The sequence below is a fragment of the Pinus tabuliformis genome, chromosome 8 (assembly GCF_031772625.1).
Source record: "Pinus tabuliformis cultivar Carrire ecotype Pingquan chromosome 8, CPIR1, whole genome shotgun sequence".
In the NCBI taxonomy this organism is placed as follows: domain Eukaryota; kingdom Viridiplantae; phylum Streptophyta; class Pinopsida; order Pinales; family Pinaceae; genus Pinus; species Pinus tabuliformis.
The window spans coordinates 434335810-434355309 of NC_142294.1; the positions used below are offsets into that span (position 1 = coordinate 434335810).

Genomic DNA, 19500 nt, shown 5'->3' on the forward strand with positions numbered 1-19500 from the left:
CACCCAAGGGGAATATCTGAATTAAGGAATTTGGGAAAAGAAGAAATGAGAAGTGCAGAAGGTGAAGACTTTGCTTCAAGAATACAGTCGATACATGAACAGGTGAAACAACAGCTACAGGACAACAACATTCAATATAAAACCAGAGCAGACATGAGGAGAAGAGAAATGAACTTTGAAGTTGGAGACTTGGTTTTAGCACACCTCAGAAAGGAGAGATTTCCAAAGGGAGCATATAATAAGTTAAAATCCAAGAAAATTGGACCATGCAGGATACTGAGGAAATTCTCTACAAATGCTTATGAAATTGAATTACCACCTCGTGTGGGAATATCACCAATTTTTAATGTTGCGGACTTGTACAAGTACGAGAATGAAGTTGCAGATGATACAGCACAGGATCAAGAGACTCCAGAAATTGACTGGGTAAAACAATTACCCAGAGCCAAGGATTTACAGCCAGAAAGAATTCTGGATAAGAAAGTATATAAAAAGACAAGGGGACAACAATATTTCCAGTATCTGGTGAAATGGAAGGGACAGCCGGTCGCTGAAGTTACTTGGGTTACAAAAGAAATTCTACAGAAATTAGGCAAATCTGTAGATGAGCTCATGGACAGGAGCCCATGAATAATTTTGTCCTTAGGAGTCTGATGCGGGAGCATGTGACTCAGAGGGGAAAAATCTTCCAAATTATTCCAAAAAAAAAAAATCTACAAGCAAGGGAGTGGGGTCCTTTAGCCTACAATTTCTATGCTTTCTTAGTTAAAAATAGAATAAATTCTAGCAATAAATCATGTTATTTTTAACAGAGCTTTTCAAGCTTTAAATCATCCTCTAAAGCATGCTTTTCTTTGTATCGGATAAGGACCGAGAGGGCCTACCCTTAGTTATAAATAAAGAGGCAGCAAAGCTCTCAAGACAGAGGAGAGGAGAGGAGCGAGTGCCTTAGCATTATTTTAAAGAAAGAAAAATATTCTCTCGGCGTCTCCTATTAATGACTCTGTGATATGCATGCATAGATTACTGGATAGTGTTGATGGTGTTGAATGGTTCTAATTCCTCATGCCGCAATTACTGTATATTAATCATCAAAATCATTTCCCCTTTTTGTTTTATGTTTATACATGCTTGAAATTCAATTGCACATATGTCTCTGTTTATACCAAGAACTCTTGTAAATTTTCATTAAGTGGTTGTAGTAGATTTGAAATCTTATAACTATAAGTTCTTACCATATTGGCCCGAGACCATATTGGCGTCGAGAGGTTCGCTGGAATTGTTAGTTGTATGCCGGTCCGAAAGGAGCCATAGCGTGACAAAGGGCCGAGTTTCGAATTTGGGAGCCGAACTAATATAAACTGCGACATATACATATTGTTGAGTTCGTCATTTCGGAGGCGCGGAAGTGTTGATTGAATCGACCACCGAATAGCGGAACTGCCGACATATTAAATGCTGCATATAAGTGTATCGGTTTCGGAGGAAAGAAGATCATTGTTTGGGCGATGCGACTTATATATATATATATATATATATATATATATATATATATATATATATATATATATATATATATATATATATATATATAGATACATACATATATATATATATATATATATACATATATATATATATATATATATATATATATATATATATATATATATATATATAGGCCCGAAACTAGCATAGAGGGCAGAGATATATGACTATCACTGGTGCGATATATATATATATATATATATATATATATATATATATATATATATATATATATACGAGCCTTTGTCCATGATAAAGCCTCGCCTATGACTATAGCTGGTGCGATATATATTTGAGCTTTGTACGTGGTAAGGTCCCACCTATACCCATAGCGATGCGATCTCGCATCATGCCAAGGAGCAAAGGGAAACCATAACGTGGCATATATATATTGTGTTGCGTAATTCCAGCCATTTGGATAGTTCTTTTAAGAACTCCTGAAAGCTATAGTTTGTTAATAAAGCCTGATAGTGGAGTATTATTCTAAAGAAATGAAATATCAGTTTAATGACTGATGTGCCCAGATCAGAAGAAGGGGAAGTTGATCAAGACATTGAAGAGCTCGCTGGAAGATTAGAGAAATTGTCTCTAACGCCTGCACCCTCGCCGTCATATTCTCATGTATAAAACAAAACATTAAGCACTCTCTCAGGTAGAGTAGAAAAAAACTTATTGATTAATCAACACCACTTGTCATCATTCAATCATGCTCACAAGGAGACAAGAGCGTATCCCATAAAATCCTTTTAGGACTTATTCTCATAGGGATCTATAACAGAGTGGTTTATACTTGAACTTTGCTTCATCCCATGCATGGCTTGCTAATCAAGAATGAAACAACTTATGGTGTATTATATCATCTAAAAATGGTTTTGTAGCACCATATATTTATCATAAACATTATGTTACCTCAGTTGACCAAAATGTATCCAACATCTTGTATCACATCCTTGTTTCTTTTTCTTCCACACTTCTCTTCTTCCTTTTGCTTTCTAGATGAATCCTTAAAAGAATGTGTGTGGATCCTTAAGTTGGAAGACCATGAGATTTGATGCAAATTTCCCTTGCAATTTATTATCTTTGGGCATGCTTGGTGAAGAAGATGGACATGGTAATGTATAATGATTTGAGGATCTATTCCTTTTAATTCCTCCATAATGGTAGAAAGGGTTATCTCATCAAGATCCATGTATTTAAGTGCATCTTGAGCATTAAATTCATTTACATATGATATTTCTTATTTCTTTGGTTCATGACTTTTCTTATATATTTTCTAAGGGCTTTCTCTTCGGTGTTGCCATATTTCAATGTATTTCCACATTTTTGTGAGACCCGTTTGATTGTTTTTATTTTATTTTTTATTTTGGCAACATTTTGAATAGATTCAAACTTGTATATGGACTGAAGGTTCTCCTTAGATTACATTGTTGTTTATGGACACTTGTTCCTTATTCTTGAGTTACCTTTCTCAAAATCTCAATCATACTTTTAGCCAAAGTGTTCTAATGGTATCTCTTTTTGTATTAAATGGAAATCATGAAATAAGTGATCATATTCATAACAATACCTGCAATGACTGGTACATGCTCATAATTGAATGATTGATTCTAGATATTATCTTGATAATATATGTCAATCAAGGTAGGAAGACAATAATAAATGTTCATATAGACACAAATATATGTTTCAAAAGCATGTGTTCCCCTTCTTGTTTCCTATGATATCTTGACAGTGCTACAATTGCATAACCATGAATTCCCTCAAGGGTTTCCTCCTACCAAACTCTCATGGGAGAGGGAAAAGATGAGACGATATTAGAGACACAAGGAAATATTTTTTCTTTAGGTTGCATTTCTCAAAAAACCACATGAATAATAATGAATTATGAAGAAAGAGGGGCCATTTTCAAATACTTTGGTTCTTTCGCCCATATTTTCAAAAATAATAATGAATAAGGTTTTAGATCCTAGATCAAGATTTATCTATATTTTGTGTTGCTATTTACTTTTAATCCACCAAAATAGGGATTTTTCAAAAGGCCATATGCCAATAAATTTGGAGATTAGAGCATGATTTTTCATGAACTAAATGTATTTAGAAATTTATTGGATTTCACCTTGAATTCAAGATCCTGCATATATTTTGGAAGGAAACTACCTAGGTTCCCACTCTAGTAAAAAGCACCCAAAGCTGGCTTCTCCCGTATAAGGGCTGCATTTATGATAGCGTGATTGGATGCCCTTGATGATGATTGATGAAGTGTATTTCTGTGAGTTCTTGTAGGCCCCAAAGGATGACATATCCCATGAGACCACATTATGGTATGAGGTGATTGCACCCCTCCCCGAAGAATTTTCCATTGCAGTATAGAATTACCAGACCAGTAAGCAGTAGATGCTAAAGCCTAAATCCTCACTTTTTATCAAAAGGTAGACACCAAGAGCTTTCCTCTGATTTTATCTTTAAGTGCGAGAATTCAATTTGCATTATTCTCTTTTTGCGAAGGACATGGGGTGAAGCCAAGTAAGTGGATCATTAAAGTTGTTTCAAATTCGAGAGGGAGAGGATCAATGAACAATCAATGGTGTACAATTAGGAATATTTTCCATGTGACTGCATTAACAATAACAAGTAGCTGAACTAGTGGGATGCATTAGGCATTTATTATGGCAATATTTCAGTTTAGAATTGGGAATTTTAATATGAGGCTCAAAGTGAAAGGGTAGTTGTGTGATGATATGAGTGGTTCCAACAATCTTGACATTTTGAGTCACAAAATGTCCATACATAGAACTCTTTCCCTTGGCTTATTCATTTGTTAAGGTAACTTATTATTTTTATGGTTTCTTGGTGTCCTCTTAGGGTGGTGGTCTCATGTATAGGGTCTTCAAGTGTCTCACTCTAGAATTGGCATACTCACTCTTAGCTACCAGTGCTTGGTTATTTTAAGTCCAACATTGTTTCAGTGGGAAGATGCTTTCCTTTTTGGATCTGCCTTGGAGGGAGTGGTGAAGGGCAATTGCAAAGAGTTTATCCAAATGCCATTATAGTGAGAAATGGTGAGAGAAATGATGCAAGCATGGGGCTCATGGACTAGGGATCTTTAGCTTATTGTGAGCTATGGTCAAGGATTTTCTTGAGACATCCCCTAGCACACAGTAAGCTCCACCCATAATGATGAAGCCAAGGAGATTCAGGGAAACTTGGCAAGTAGTGGCTTTGACACCTCAAAAGAACACGTCATGCCTTAAGTATATATGCACACTCTATTAGGCCTGGTGGACTATATTGTTTTGTAGGAAATGAGAGAAACTAAGGTGGAACTATTAGCAAGAATGGATAGGCTCCAAGAAAGGGTCTTAACCTTCAACAAAAAGCATGATTTGTGCCTATCACAAGTGGAGGCACTAGCCCAAGAGGTAGAGGAAAATGTTGAGGTAGAAGAAGATCCTAAACCACATGCTACATTCCAAGGCAGTGCTAATCAACTTGAAGGGATGTAGAAAATGACATCCATGTATGTTTTTTACATTTTTGTGACATGCCATGTCACCTTGGCCAAGAGGGTTGAGTCTCCCTCATAGCCTCTATAATTTATTTACAATATTGTAGGAAAATGATTACTTTTGGAGTGTTTGGACCAAAGGATTCAAGCCATGCTTCTGCTACCATGAGGCATACCTAACTGTTTTGATTGTACACTATATATATATTATTTTAATAATTAATATAGTGACAACTTTGCAAAGAAAAAAATTGCATGAAGGTACGTTTATTTTTAATATAATCTCTTTGGGTGCAACCAAAAAGAACCACATGGTACTTTGCCAAATAATGAAAAAATCCTTGCTCTCCATGATTAGATCCAATCCAACCCTTTTGGACTTGTTAATGTTATTTATGATGTCACTAATACTATTGTTATTACTTTTATTAATACCATGAGGAAAGTGCAGTTCAAAACATGAAATTAGGTTATATTTGGTCAGGTGAATAGATATAGTTTAAAATTTGATCGAATCGAATGACATATTTCTTAACATTTGTGAAAAGAATCCAATGGACAAAACAAATTGTCCAACGAAGCTCTATCTCTATCTCTCTATCAGTGGTACCTGTGCCCATCCACGAATTCTTTATAACTCAAATTATATGTTCTGTGGTTCTTATTTCCAGAAATAAGAGAAAATATCAGTGGAATTTTTACATCAATAAAATATGCTACAGAGCGATTTTTTTTAATAAACAGGTTGTAAGAAAGATCCGTGAACTATTTTTGTGGAAGGCAAAAGAGACTTAACCCTAGAATGAGCCGAATCCAAAAGAAGGCGGGGGCTTAGAAGCTGGGGGCTTAGAAGGTGAGGAGCGTGGAGTAGTGGTGATCTGTTGCCACACCACCTTTTTAGTATCAGGAAGGACAGGTAATTTAATTTGCACATCCACGGCCAGCACTTCACGATTGGATAGACTGTAGCACGTTTCCTCCCACCCCATCTCTTCCTCTACCAACACTTCGTCTCCATCTTTATTGTATTTGATGCGTATCTCGGTTGATTCTTGCAACTGAAAAACCCTGCGAACATATTGTGCCAACTCCGAAAAAGAGAGAGCGGGAGGGTCTTCGGATTTCTTGCGAACCACTAAACGCCGAGTGAAGCCGTCGGAGTCTACGAACTGACACCATTATGTATCAATAAAACTAAGATATCATGTAAATTGAATTAAAGGGATCCATTGAGTCCTGAAAAGGAACTAAATGACACGAAAAACACAGAGAAGTCGAGCTATTGCTGACCTTTATCACGCCATGCTCCATAGCGCTGAGTTTTCTCCACAAAATGAGAGGGGACGCACTAAATCAGATGATTCTTTGGAACGATACGCAGACATATATAGATTCTTTGGACAGCTCTTCCCCATAGATGAGGGAATGGATAAGTTGATCACCAGCTGTAAATGAATAATGGGGAAGTGAAAAAGTAGCACTGGTATGACCAAAGTTGTACATTGAGCACTTTGAAATTGGAATCTGACCTATTCAATAACTTTTATTTTAGTATTTATATTCTGATTACAGACAGACAGGTCACTGAAATCAATTTTCTCTTTTTAATGTTTATATTCTTCACCACTATTTCTGACTATTGCAGATAATGCAGTAAGATCCATTATAGTTATTGTACATTAAAGATGTCGAATCACATTTTACTTTAACAAGTGGCCGACATCATGATCTCAACTATAAATTATTTATTATATCTTGGCAAAATTAACATGGCAGTACTCAAACATCACCAAGGATTTGACATGTATATATATATTAGAGTTAGTGCTGGATAAGAAGGTGAGTAATATCTAACAAAAGAAATTCAATTATATTGGTGGATATGCTAAAGTGAAACCTGTAAAGACTCATTGAGACTTATTGAGTTGGGAAACCTATAAAAACTAAGCTTAGAATAATGTAACAATTGGCATCCAACCATTAAATCTTGATATTTATTTTCGACAGGGTTTGAGCATGACCATTAAATCTTGATATTTATTTTCGACAGGGTTTGAGCATGACCCATAATTTATTTAGGGTATTTAAGGTTTTAACTTAATTTTAATGAGTTGGTGAATGCAGAAGAAATTATTATTATTATTTTAAGATTTAAAAGTAAATATATTATTATTATTATTTTAAAATTTAAAGTATTTATTTATAATAAAATATTTGTTTTAATGTTTTATTTATAATTAAGAAAAAGTATTTTATATAATTTTGATATTAATTTTTTTCATTGAAAGATATATGATTTATGTAATAAAATAAATAAATATAAGATAATGAAATCATCATTATTTAATTACAAATTGTATGTTTTTATCAACTTATTTCATAGTCAGAAACTCTAATTCAATGTTATATGTGTGTTGTGAAAAACTATAATTTGGTAACCAAAAATATTTTTACATTTATATGTTGATTCACACTAACTTTTTTTTATGATATTAGGTTATGAAGACTCTGTGAACTTGTTATTGGATGGTTTAAAAGTAGTGAATGGAATAGGCTTTTGAAATGACATTTGCATAACATCAATATCATACTTTGTTGTGACATTGTAAACCTATATGTTGATTCACACTAATCTCTTTTATGATATTAGGTTATGAATACCTTGTGAACTTGTTATTGGATGGTTTAAAAGTAGCAAAGGGAATAGGCTATTGAGATGAAAGACATTTGCATAACATCAATATCAAACATGGTTGTGACATTGTAAAAATGTTATTAATGTTTTTAATTGAGTGTGTAATTCCCCTTGTAAAACATTTTCCTTGTAAATGTGTAACTATAAAATTTAAAATGGGTGAGAGAGTGACACATATTCCACTGCTTGAGGAAGAAGATTGCATGAGGATTTGTTTGTTTTAAATATCACTCATGGGTTGGCTTAGTGGGTTTAATGCGCTTAGTGAAGTTAGTAGGTTTAAGTACTATTCACTATGCACAAGGGTAAAAGATGGGAACATGAAAAAGGGGAAGCTCATAGGCTCCTAGTGAGCAAGAGGATTGTTGAAAGGGATGGAAAATATATAAGGACCCAGAGAATTGAAGTAGAAAATAATATCTGGTGATAGGGTGGTGATAGGGAGACTAAGAAACCCATGAAGCTTGCTAATTGATAATCCTAAAGTAAGCTCTAATGCTAGCCCAAATGAGAAACCCATGAGGCTTGAAGACTCATAATGAAAGAGGACAACTGTAATGATAACCCCACTAAAAACCCCATGAGGCTTGCTAACTGATAATCACATAACAATGGTTGTGCCTTACAAGGCCCATAAATCCACTAGAGACTTGAGAGAGAAATCATGTGGTATAATGAATGAGAACCATAAGGTTGAGCCAAATGTTGTGAAGTGCAAATATTAGGTGGAAAATTAATAACTTGATGGGAAAGCTAGAGTGATGGAGATTGGATAGGCTTGTTAGATAGGTTGGTAACTTGGTATCTACCTCAAAAATGACCACTTAGATTCAATGGGACCTAGAGGATCAAGGATTAAATGGATCATAAATGGAAAGGTGTAGCAGATGCAGTCATAGTGTCCATAATCCCAACTTTAAAATCATAAAAATTAGTTTTCATCTTTTGGACCGAGTCATCTAATTATAATCAATCTTTTTTTATTATAACTTCAATATTCTATGAAACTATCTACTTTCATAAACTCAAAAAAATATTTAGGGGTTATTAAAAATTTTTCCCTTGTTTTAAGATATAAAAAATTAATCTAATCTTAGTGATTGACTAGTGATTTTGATATTTGAAATTTTTTTAAAGGGTTCATTTTTTTAGCCCTTTTGGGAGGACTCTCTAAAAGCCCAAGGAAAAGCTACTATAAGGTCAATTTTGCATGGTAAGTGCTATGTAATTGCACTATTCTTTAGCTCAATATCCTCTCTCAACACTAAAGATTAAACTTGTGGCTAGACTTGTGGCTAGAAGGCTTTCTTGTATTTAGTTAGATTATGCTCAAAGTAACTATGTTAAAATTTACTTTCTTTTTTTTATGAATTTTATATCATGAAGCTCATAATATTTTTTGCATGAAGGCATCAAAAATATTTAATTGATACAATATCTAAAACACGTCCCTAAAGATTAATACAAATTGAACATACAAGTTTTCAATGGTTTCTTTGTAACCCATCCCAAATTCGTCCAAACTGTAAAAGGATGGTGGTTGGATGATGAATCTTTCAAAAACACACCAACAAGAAATTGTTGTCTTTCACACTTGAAGGAACCTTTCAGAAACCTCATTGCAATGATGAACTGACTCTATGGTGAGTTTAATTTCTCCTACTTCAAGATAGAATGACTACATTAGCAGTTGAGATAATCTCAACAAATCGTATATTTAACTGGTATATCTTTTGTCAAGAAATATAGTTAGAGCTCTTTCGAAAGTGAAGGATCTCTCTAGAAATAAAAGCCCCTCATTTTATATGTCGGCTTATCATTTAGATGTTTTATGTGTCGTAAATGAGTTCCCAGGAATCAATTGGAAATGGACTCCAACAATACCCCAATCCCCTGTACATAATTAATGTTAAGAATTGTGGATTGATCACTACCACAAGTTCTTTAATGAAATTTGTGACTAGTTTATCGCCGAAGTCCATCAAATCTTTTTAATATTTCTAACATCCATATGAAGAGGCAAAAAATTCCATTAGGGGAATCAATAATGGCATATAGAATATTTAGCTATTCAGTTACTCTTCACTTGATACCTGGCAAGATCATGATTTGAGAGATTTCATATCAAAGTATAAGAACTCTGGTAGCATCAACAATTGAAAATAAAATTTATAGGTCTTGATTGGGTTTCCCTATAAGAATAGATTATTAAACTCTACTGAAATTCCCTTAAAAACTAAAATATACCTACAACATCAAGGAGCTCAAGCTCCTCACCTACAACTTCCAAAAGCATGACCCCCATAGCATGGTGAAAGAGAAATACAAACCCACAAAGCTTAATTACCCTTGTGAACATGAGTCTATCCCTAATGACTTAATATTCCAGGATGTGCTCACCTATGAAGAAGCAAAACTAGGAATGAAAATAGAAAAATAAAGGGATAAACTTTCCTTTGAGATAGAGGCCATTGATATCGAAGCCATTGATATTGAACATATAACCACTGATTATGATGAACTATAGGTGGAGACAAGTGTACCAAGGAAAGATATTAAAAAGGGGAAGGAGACAAAATATTCCCCATAATATTTTTGGTAGAAATAAATTCGAGCTACATGTGTCCATGGTTACCCTATTGTAAGAGCTTGTTATCCTGGAAAGTTCAATTTTCTCCATCTTTCTAATTACTATGAAAATCAGTGCAACACCTCCTTCAAGTCATGGTAGGGAGCTAGATGAAGTCATTAAACTATGAGACTATTATTACAACAAATCCAAGGGAGCATTATCTGCAGTTCCCTAAAGAGGATAAAGATAAAACCCACTATGGAAGAAGAAGTTGCTCAAGGAATCCCAAAGTAGAGGACAATCTAGAGTATAGTAGGGTAGAGAAACTAAAAGGCTACAATAGACATAATCTCAATACTATGATATATAACTACAATAGATAAAGCTACCACCCATAGTTTGTCCCTATACATGGAGTAATTGAAGCAAAAAGTGTAGTTGCTACAACAACAATTCAAAGACTAAAGGCAAAAATTGGATCCATATAGACAAAAAAGATTAGAAACACAATGTAGACAATTATCATAATATGTCAAGGATCAACAAAGAAAATAAATAGTGCAACTCAAAGAAGCTAAGCTTAATAAGCTAAAAAAGTTGAATGAACAACCACAAATAATTCAAATTAACCTCCATGTACTGAAATCCCATGTGATTATAATCAATACTAAATTTTAAATAACAAAAATTTCCTTTGTAGAAAAATTGCAACAAGTTCAAGGTTGCTTATCATAGATGGAATAAGTAACCGGCCATATGGATGCTCAATCATAAGCCCATAGGAAACGCAATCCCTTGAATAAATTATTGAGTGGAAAAAAGACCAAGTGGAAGTTCTAGATTCATTTCCACTATTAAGCAAGGAGTAGAAAAGGAGGGACTGATCTTTGATTAATGTTTGGAATCAAAACATGAAGAAATCAAAGAAATGTTGACCAACACCATGGAATTAGGTAGAAGGATGTGGCCATGTGTTGGGTCCCTATAATACTAGTGATTACCCCATTACTATTGTAGTTTTACCCCTTATTTATATTGATGTACCCATGTAGTGCCCATATTGTTACTATTGTGCCACATAGAAGCCCACTATTGTTATTGTTGTGCCCTACAATATTATTGTTATGTAGGCTCTGATTGTATTGGGACCACTTAGACTCCTATATATAGAAAGGAGGTATTTTCATTTGTATCATCCAAGAATTGTTCATTTATGTAATGTAAAGGAGGTTGCCCCCTCGAAGAGGCTGAATTCTAAGTCGTGGATCTCTCTTTTCTATCTTTTTGTGAGCTGGTTTCATAACATTTGGTATCAGAGCTTTGGATTCTAGGGTTTCGCTGCTCCAAACAGGTCATCGTGGCATTTTCGCTATAACTTTTTTTCTGTGACGTTTCAGAAGTCGCAAAAAAAACCCATTTGAGAAGACATCGCGCTGAACCTTGGGTCCGAAGTTCAGAGCTTTTCGCGCGATATTTTCAGAGATATGATCTCAGGAAGTTGGTCTTTTTGATGACTCCTGAATTACACTCAAAACAGGTGACCTGGGGAAAAGCGTCATAACTTTCTTTCTGAGCATCGGATTGAAGTTTCGTAAGAAGGTACAGAAAGAGGACGGACTGTAGTTTCTTGTGGGTGTTTTTCAGATCCAAAGGTCGAAACAGTGACTCGTGCCACGTCGTACAACTTCGCTCTACTGAACCAGTCTAAAAGCAAGTCACCGTGGGAGATTTCACATAACTCTTCCTTGGAGAATCCAATTTGGCTCAGACTTGTGGCATTAGAAAGAGGACGCAGAAGGCTACTACAGGTAGCAATTTCAGAATTGGATGATCCGAAATTACAGAGATACATCAGATTCAATATCAGGCTTCTATAAAGTGAAAAAAGGTGTGTAGTTTTTTTTTTAATTTTTGTGTAAGCTTGGTTTAACGGAATTCAAAGGGCATAGTAAAGCATTATTATCGGTAACTGATGCCCCGAGGAAAGAAAATGCAAACACCTAGTAAGGAACCTGAAAGCTCTAGCATGACTCATGAAGAAGAGGAAGAAATGCTACATGATATATCAAAATTACAAGAACAAGTGCAACAAATGTCACGCTCACAAAAGCTAACAGAAGCTAAGATAAGTGGCGTGGAATCTAAGGTAAATGGCGTGGAATCTAAGATAAAGGGCATGGAAGCTAAGATGGAGGATTCGATGGCAAATTTGAAGATAGATTTGAATACAAACATGGAAGAATTGAAGAAGTTGCTACAAGAAAGGGTCACTAATGGTGAAAAGGTAGTAAAGGAAACTCATGATGAGGACAAAAGAAATGTTAATCATGATTCCATAGACTCTAATGTTGGATCAAAGACTCACCATGTTCCAAAAATCGATATGAGGAAGTTTGATGGCAAGGATCCCGCCACATGGATATTACAGATGGAGCAATTTTTCGATCTCAATAATGTGCAAAACACACAAAAGGTACGTATGGCAACTTTATATTTGGAACCAAATCAGTTTGTATGGTATCAATGGCTTTGTTCTCGTAAACAGTTTATCACTTGGGCAATTTTTACGGAAGAATTGATAGCACATTATGAGGATACAAAAAGCAACACTTTTTTTAGCCAATTGATAAGTCTCAAACAAAAGGGTTCAATAATGGAGCACATTGAGGAGTTCCAAAAATTGAACATAAGGGTAAAAGATATTCCAGAAGAGCATAGGATTGATGTGTTCATAGGGTCTTTAAAGGATAATATCCAACATGATGTGTGCCTTTGGGAACCTGATTCATTAGAGAAGGCATTCAGGTTAGCAAGAAAAATGGAAAGCAAAATTATGGCAACTAGGAAGCATACCATTCACAACTATAAAGAAGGAAGTGTTGTTGCCCATAGTCTTCCACAACCTACAAGGTTGACACCACAACAATTGGAAGAAAAAAGAGCAAAAGGGCTTTGTTACAATTGTGATAGCAAATACACAAAAGGTCATAAGTGTGCTGAGAAGAAATTATTCTACATAGATTGTGAAGAGGAAGAAGAAAAGGAGCAAGAAAGGTCAAAAGAAGAGGATATATTCCAGGAACAAAGCCTAGATGAAGAACAAATAAATCCAACCATATCTTGTAATGCATTGGCGGGAATTACCACTCCTCAAACCATCAAGATAGAAGGACAAATCAAGAAGAAAAAGGTAATAGTGTTGATTGATTCAGGAAGCACCCACAATTTTATTCATTGTAGGGTAGCAAAAGAATTGAATTGCTTCCTATATCCAGCACCAGAGTGTCAAGTGATGATTGCAAATGGAGGAACAATAAATTGTTCTGGAAAGTGCCATAATATCAAGCTATCCATGGGAGAATATGTATTGACTAGCCCAATGCTTTCCATTCCAATGGGAGGTGCTGATGTTGTACTAGGAGTCCAATGGCTACAATCCTTGGGTACAATAGCTTTTAATTTTCAAGAACTTTTCATGAAATTTTCTGTGGAAGGAAAGGAAGTTGAATTAAGGGGTATTGCAGGGAAACCAGGAAAGATAATCAGCTCTAATGGAATGACAAAGCTTCTAAAAAAGGAGCAAAGAGGTGTAATTGCACAATTATGTTCGCTAGATGTTTCCACATTGGAATCATCTATTTCTCCAGATCTCCAAAAAGTCCTGGACAATCATTCCAAGGTATTTGAGACTCCCAAAGGTCTCCCACCTATGCGTGATCATGATCATGCTATTCATCTGATTCCAGGAAGTGTTCCTCCAAACATCAGGCCGTACAGATATCCATATGTCCAAAAAAGTGAAATTGAACGTATGGTTGCAGAAATGCTAGAGGCTGGTATAATTCAACCGAGTCAAAGTTCTTTCTCAGCTCCAGTAGTATTGGTGCACAAGAAGGATGGATCATGGCGCATGTGTCCAGATTATAGGGAGCTCAACAAGCTCACTATTAAAGATAAGTTCCCCATTCCTGTTATTGATGAATTACTGGATGAATTGCATGGATCAATTTACTTCACCAAGTTGGATCTTCGTTCGGGATATCATCAAATCAGAATGAAGATTGAAGACATTCCGAAAACAGCATTTAGAACTCATGAGGGTCATTATGAATTTTTGGTCATGCCTTTTGGCCTTACCAATGCACCTTCAACATTTCAAGGTTTGATGAATTCAATTTTCAAACCATTCCTTAGAAAATTTGTGTTAGTATTTTTTGATGATATACTAATCTACAGCAAGTCTTGGAAGGATCATGTTGAACATGTTGACAGGGTGTTACAACTATTGGAGGAGAAACAATTATATGCAAAAAGATCCAAATGTTTCTTTGGAGTCCAGGAGGTGGAATATTTGGGTCATATTGTATCTCATGAAGGAGTTAAGGTAGACCCTAGCAAAATTAAAGCCATTAAGGAATGGAAAATCCCCACATCCATAAAGCATCTGCGAGGATTTCTTGGGTTGACAGGGTATTATCGCAAGTTTGTTAAGAATTATGGGAGAATAGCAGCACCTCTAACAACATTATTGAAGAAAGATTCATTTTCATGGACTTCAGAAGCAACAAAGGCCTTTGAACATCTTAAAGAGGCAATGTGCCAAGCACCGGTCTTAGCTACACCGGACTTCACAAAAACCTTTATTGTGGAATGTGATGCTTCAGGAAATGGAATTGGTGCTGTTCTAATGCAAGATGAAAGACCCATTGCTTTTGAAAGTCGTCCAATCAAGGGAAAGTTTTTAAGAAAAGCTATTTATGAGAAGGAAATGTTGGCAATACTCCATGCACTTAAGAAATGGCGACCCTACCTAATGGGAAGACACTTCAAGGTAAAAACGGATCATGATAGCCTTAAATACTTTTTAGAACAAAGATTATCCTCTGAAGAGCAACAAAAGTGGGTCACAAAGATGTTGGGTTATGACTTTGAAATCATCTACAAAAAAGGGAAGCAAAATGTGGTGGCAGATGCACTCTCAAGAAAGGATGAGGATGTGGAAGCATTGTTGTGTGCCATTTCTATTATCCAACCAGATTGGATAAACGAAGCAAGGGAGGAATGGAAGAATGACGAAGAAGTGTGGGCACTTATTCAAAAGCTACAACAAGATTCCAGTACTTCTGATACATTTAGCTGGAAAAATGATTCGTTATGGTACAAAGATCGCTTATACCTCTGTAAGAATTCCCAGCTAAAACAAAAGATTCTTATGGAATTGCACACTTCTCCCTTAGGAGGGCACTCAGGATTTTTAAAAACTTACCACAGGGTTAAGAAGGAATTTTTTTGGGATGGCCTTAAATCAGATATTCAAAAGTTTGTGGCGGAATGTTTGGTTTGCCAGCAAAATAAAGTTGAAACAATTAAGACACCGGGTCTATTACAACCTTTATCCATTCCAAGCCAACGTTGGGAGGAGGTTTCAATGGATTTTATCACAGGTTTACCCAAGTCTGAGGGAAAGAGTGTCATCATGGTGGTAGTTGACAGACTTACCAAGTATGCACACTTTTGTGCATTATCACATCCATTTAAAGCCAGTACAGTTTCTACTGCATTTATGGAAACAGTTCAAAAGCTACATGGAAACCCAAAGATTATTGTAAGTGACAGAGATCCCATTTTCACTGGAAATTTTTGGACAGAATTATTTTCTTGTCTTGGTACTCAGTTAGCTCATAGCTCATCTTATCATCCTCAATCTGATGGGCAAACTGAGATAGTAAACAAATGTTTGGAAGGATATCTTCGTTGCTTTGTATCTGATAAACAGACACAATGGGTCAAATGGTTGCCTCTGGCTGAATGGTGGTATAACACTTCCTTTCATACAGCAACAAAAATGACCCCATTTATGGCACTTTATGGGTATCAACCACCATCCATCACATCATATTTAAGAGAAAATTCTAAGGTTCAGGCAGTGGAACATCACATCGAACATCAACAACAAGTCCTCCAACTCTTAAAGGATAACCTTGTGTTGGCACAGAATAGAATGAAACAACAGGCAGATCAACATCGCAGTGAAAGAAGTTTTGATGTAGGTGATTGGGTATTCCTACGGCTACAACCATATAAGCAAATGTCCCTCAAGCAAGCTAAGAAGGATAATAAATTATCACCAAAGTATTATGGTCCGTACAAGGTGTTGCAAAAGATTGGTACTATGGCATACAAATTGGAGCTTCCTGCAGCTTCTCGATTGCACCCAGTTTTCCATGTTTCATGCTTAAAGAAGGTTATAGGCGACAAGCTCCCAGTTCAAACAATATTGCCAGAACTTGACGAAGAAGGAAAAATTATATTGGAACCGGAAGCAGTTATAGAAACAAGAACTCGACAGCTACGAAATCGATCAATTTCAGAGTACCTTATCAAGTGGAAGAACTTATCCGCTGAAGATTCCACATGGGAGGACGAGAATTTTATGCAGAAGTATCCTGAACTACTCAAGCGTTGAGGACAACACTTTTTTGAAGGAGAGGGGCATGTTGGGTCCCTATAATACTAGTGATTACCCCATTACTATTGTAGTTTTACCCCTTATTTATATTGATGTACCCATGTAGTGCCCATATTGTTACTATTGTGCCACATAGAAGCCCACTATTGTTATTGTTGTGCCCTACAATATTATTGTTATGTAGGCTCTGATTGTATTGGGACCACTTAGACTCCTATATATAGAAAGGAGGTATTTTCATTTGTATCATCCAAGAATTGTTCATTTATGTAATGTAAAGGAGGTTGCCCCCTCGAAGAGGCTGAATTCTAAGTCGTGGATCTCTCTTTTCTATCTTTTTGTGAGCTGGTTTCATAACACCATGAGAATGATAGATGAATAGGAATTCAAGTTTTGAGAATCCTATTCAGCTTCGCCTCCATCATCCTATATTTCATGAAATATCTAAAGTTTAAGCCACTACAGTTCTTGATATTGAAGAAATAGAAATAGTGAGTGAAGAATCAATTGAAAAGTGCCATAGAGACTACATAACTCCACAATATCTAGAAAAAGAAATATGTGGAGAGATTAATAGACCAAACATTGAAAGAAAGGTGACAATTATAGAAGATGGAAGACCCTAGGATTTCTAAAATCCTAGATATCCACATTGCTTAGAATATGCTCTCACAACAATATTGGTTAAAAAAGTCATAACATTTCCACTACTCTTAATGCGATCCTGGAAACTAACTACAAAGCAATAAAATGATCATACACATGTTATAATATAACCTTAATTATACATTAAATCATAATAATCATTATTAACATAATTATAATTAAAGTAGGGGTTATGTATATTAAGAACATGTACACTAATTATTACATGATGACAAGGATATATGTCATGAGATACAAGAGATAGTAAAATAAAGCAGTTGTCTATAACGCTACTTTTTGAAAGCTTTTCCGGCGGGTTTTCCGGTAGGAATTTATTGGAATCCAAGTTTGAGAGCTAGTTTCTGCACAATGAAAGGGTCCCAGGGTTTTCCACCGTGCTAAATCCAAATATGCACTTAAAAAACCATTTTAACTGCAACAAATCAAGATTTAACCTCAATTTCTTCCCCCGGATTCCAGAATCTCCAAAAAATCGCATTATAAACAACTCCATAAAATAAATAAGAAGCTCAATATAATAATAATTATCCATGATGCGTAAGGTAATGGTGATCTGTTGGCACAACACTTTGTTGGTATGAGGAGCGTGGAGTAGTGGTGATCTGTTGCCACACCACCTTTTCAGTATCAGGAATGACATGAAATTTAATTTGCACATCCACGGCCAGCACTTCACGATTGGATAGACTGTAGCACGTTTCCTCCCACCCCATCTCTTCCTCTACCAACACTTCGTCTCCATCTTTATTGTATTTGATGTGTATCACCGTTGATTTTGCCAACATATTGTGTCAACTCTGAAAAAGAGATAGCGGGAGGATCTTTGGATTTCTTACGAACCACTAAACACCGAGTGAAGCCATCAGAGTCTACGAACTGACACCATCATCATCTATATATATATATATATATATATATATATATATATATATATATATATATATATATATATATATATATATATATATATATATATATATATATATATATATATATATGTGTTTGTGTGGTTAGATTTGTATCAATAAAACTAAGATATAATTCAAATTAAATTAAAGAGATCCATTCAGTCCTGAAAAGGAATTAAATGAGACACAAAATCCACTTTTAGGGCCATAAAAAACACATAACTCTACCTATTGCTGACCTTTATCACGCCACACTCCATGGCGCTGATTTTTCTCCACAAAATGAGAGGGGACGCACTAAATCTGATGATTCTTTGGAAAGATACGCAGACATATATAGATTCTTTGGACAGCTCTTCCCCATAGATGAGGGAATGGATAAGTTGATCACCAGCTATAAATGAATAATGGGGAAGTGAAAAAGTAGCACTGAAATTGGAATCTGACGTATTCAATAATTTTTCTTTTAGTATTTATATTCTGATTACAGACAGACAGATCATTGAGATCAATTTTCTCTTTTTAATATTTATATTCTTCTGTTCATTAAAGATGTCGAATAACATTTTACTTTAATAAGGGGGACATCATGATTTTAATAATAAATTATTTATTAAATCTAGCTGGGTAAAATTAACATAGCAACACCAAAACATCATTCATGATTATATATATATATTAGAGTTAGTGCTACATAAGAAGGTGAGAAATATCTAACAAAGGAAATTCAATTATATTTGTGGATATGTTAAAGTGAAACATGTAAAGACTTATTGAGTTGGGAAGTCTATAATGACTTATTGAAAGTCTAGAACAATGTAACAATTCATATCCAACTATTAAATCTTGAGATTTATTTTTGACATAGTTTAAGTATGATCCATAATTTATTTAGGGAATTTTATGCTTTAATTTAAGTTTATTGAGTTGGTGAATGTAAAAGATATGAGTTAGTGGGTTTAAGTACTTATAGATGATTCACTATACACAAGGGTAAAATAGGGGAACATGAAAAAGGGGAAGTTCATAGGTTCCTAGTCAGAAAGAGGATTATTGAGAGGGAAGGAAAATATATAAGGATCGAGAGAATTGAAGTAGAAAATAATATCTAGTGATAGCCTCACTGAGAAACCCATG

The 19500-nt window shown here is 35.2% G+C and overlaps 1 protein-coding gene across 2 annotated transcripts; it reads right to left on the reverse strand.

Annotated features, from left to right (window-relative positions):
- Window positions 1-5504: 5504 nt before the first annotated feature.
- On the reverse strand, window positions 5505-18667 carry LOC149235919 (uncharacterized). Of its 2 annotated transcripts, none has more exons than XM_089461477.1 (2): window positions 18603-18667; window positions 5505-6222 (listed from the first exon to the last, which is right to left on the reverse strand). In XM_089461477.1, the coding sequence occupies exons 1-2, from the start codon at window positions 18621-18623 to the stop codon at window positions 5851-5853; spliced, it is 393 nt and encodes a 130-aa protein (XP_089317603.1). In that variant the 5' UTR covers window positions 18624-18667; the 3' UTR covers window positions 5505-5850. The 2 variants fall into 2 exon arrangements, with proteins under 2 accessions (XP_089317603.1, XP_089317602.1); XM_089461476.1 differs by lacking the exon at window positions 18603-18667 and adding an exon at window positions 6344-6501.
- Between the last annotated feature and the right edge of the window lie 833 nt (window positions 18668-19500).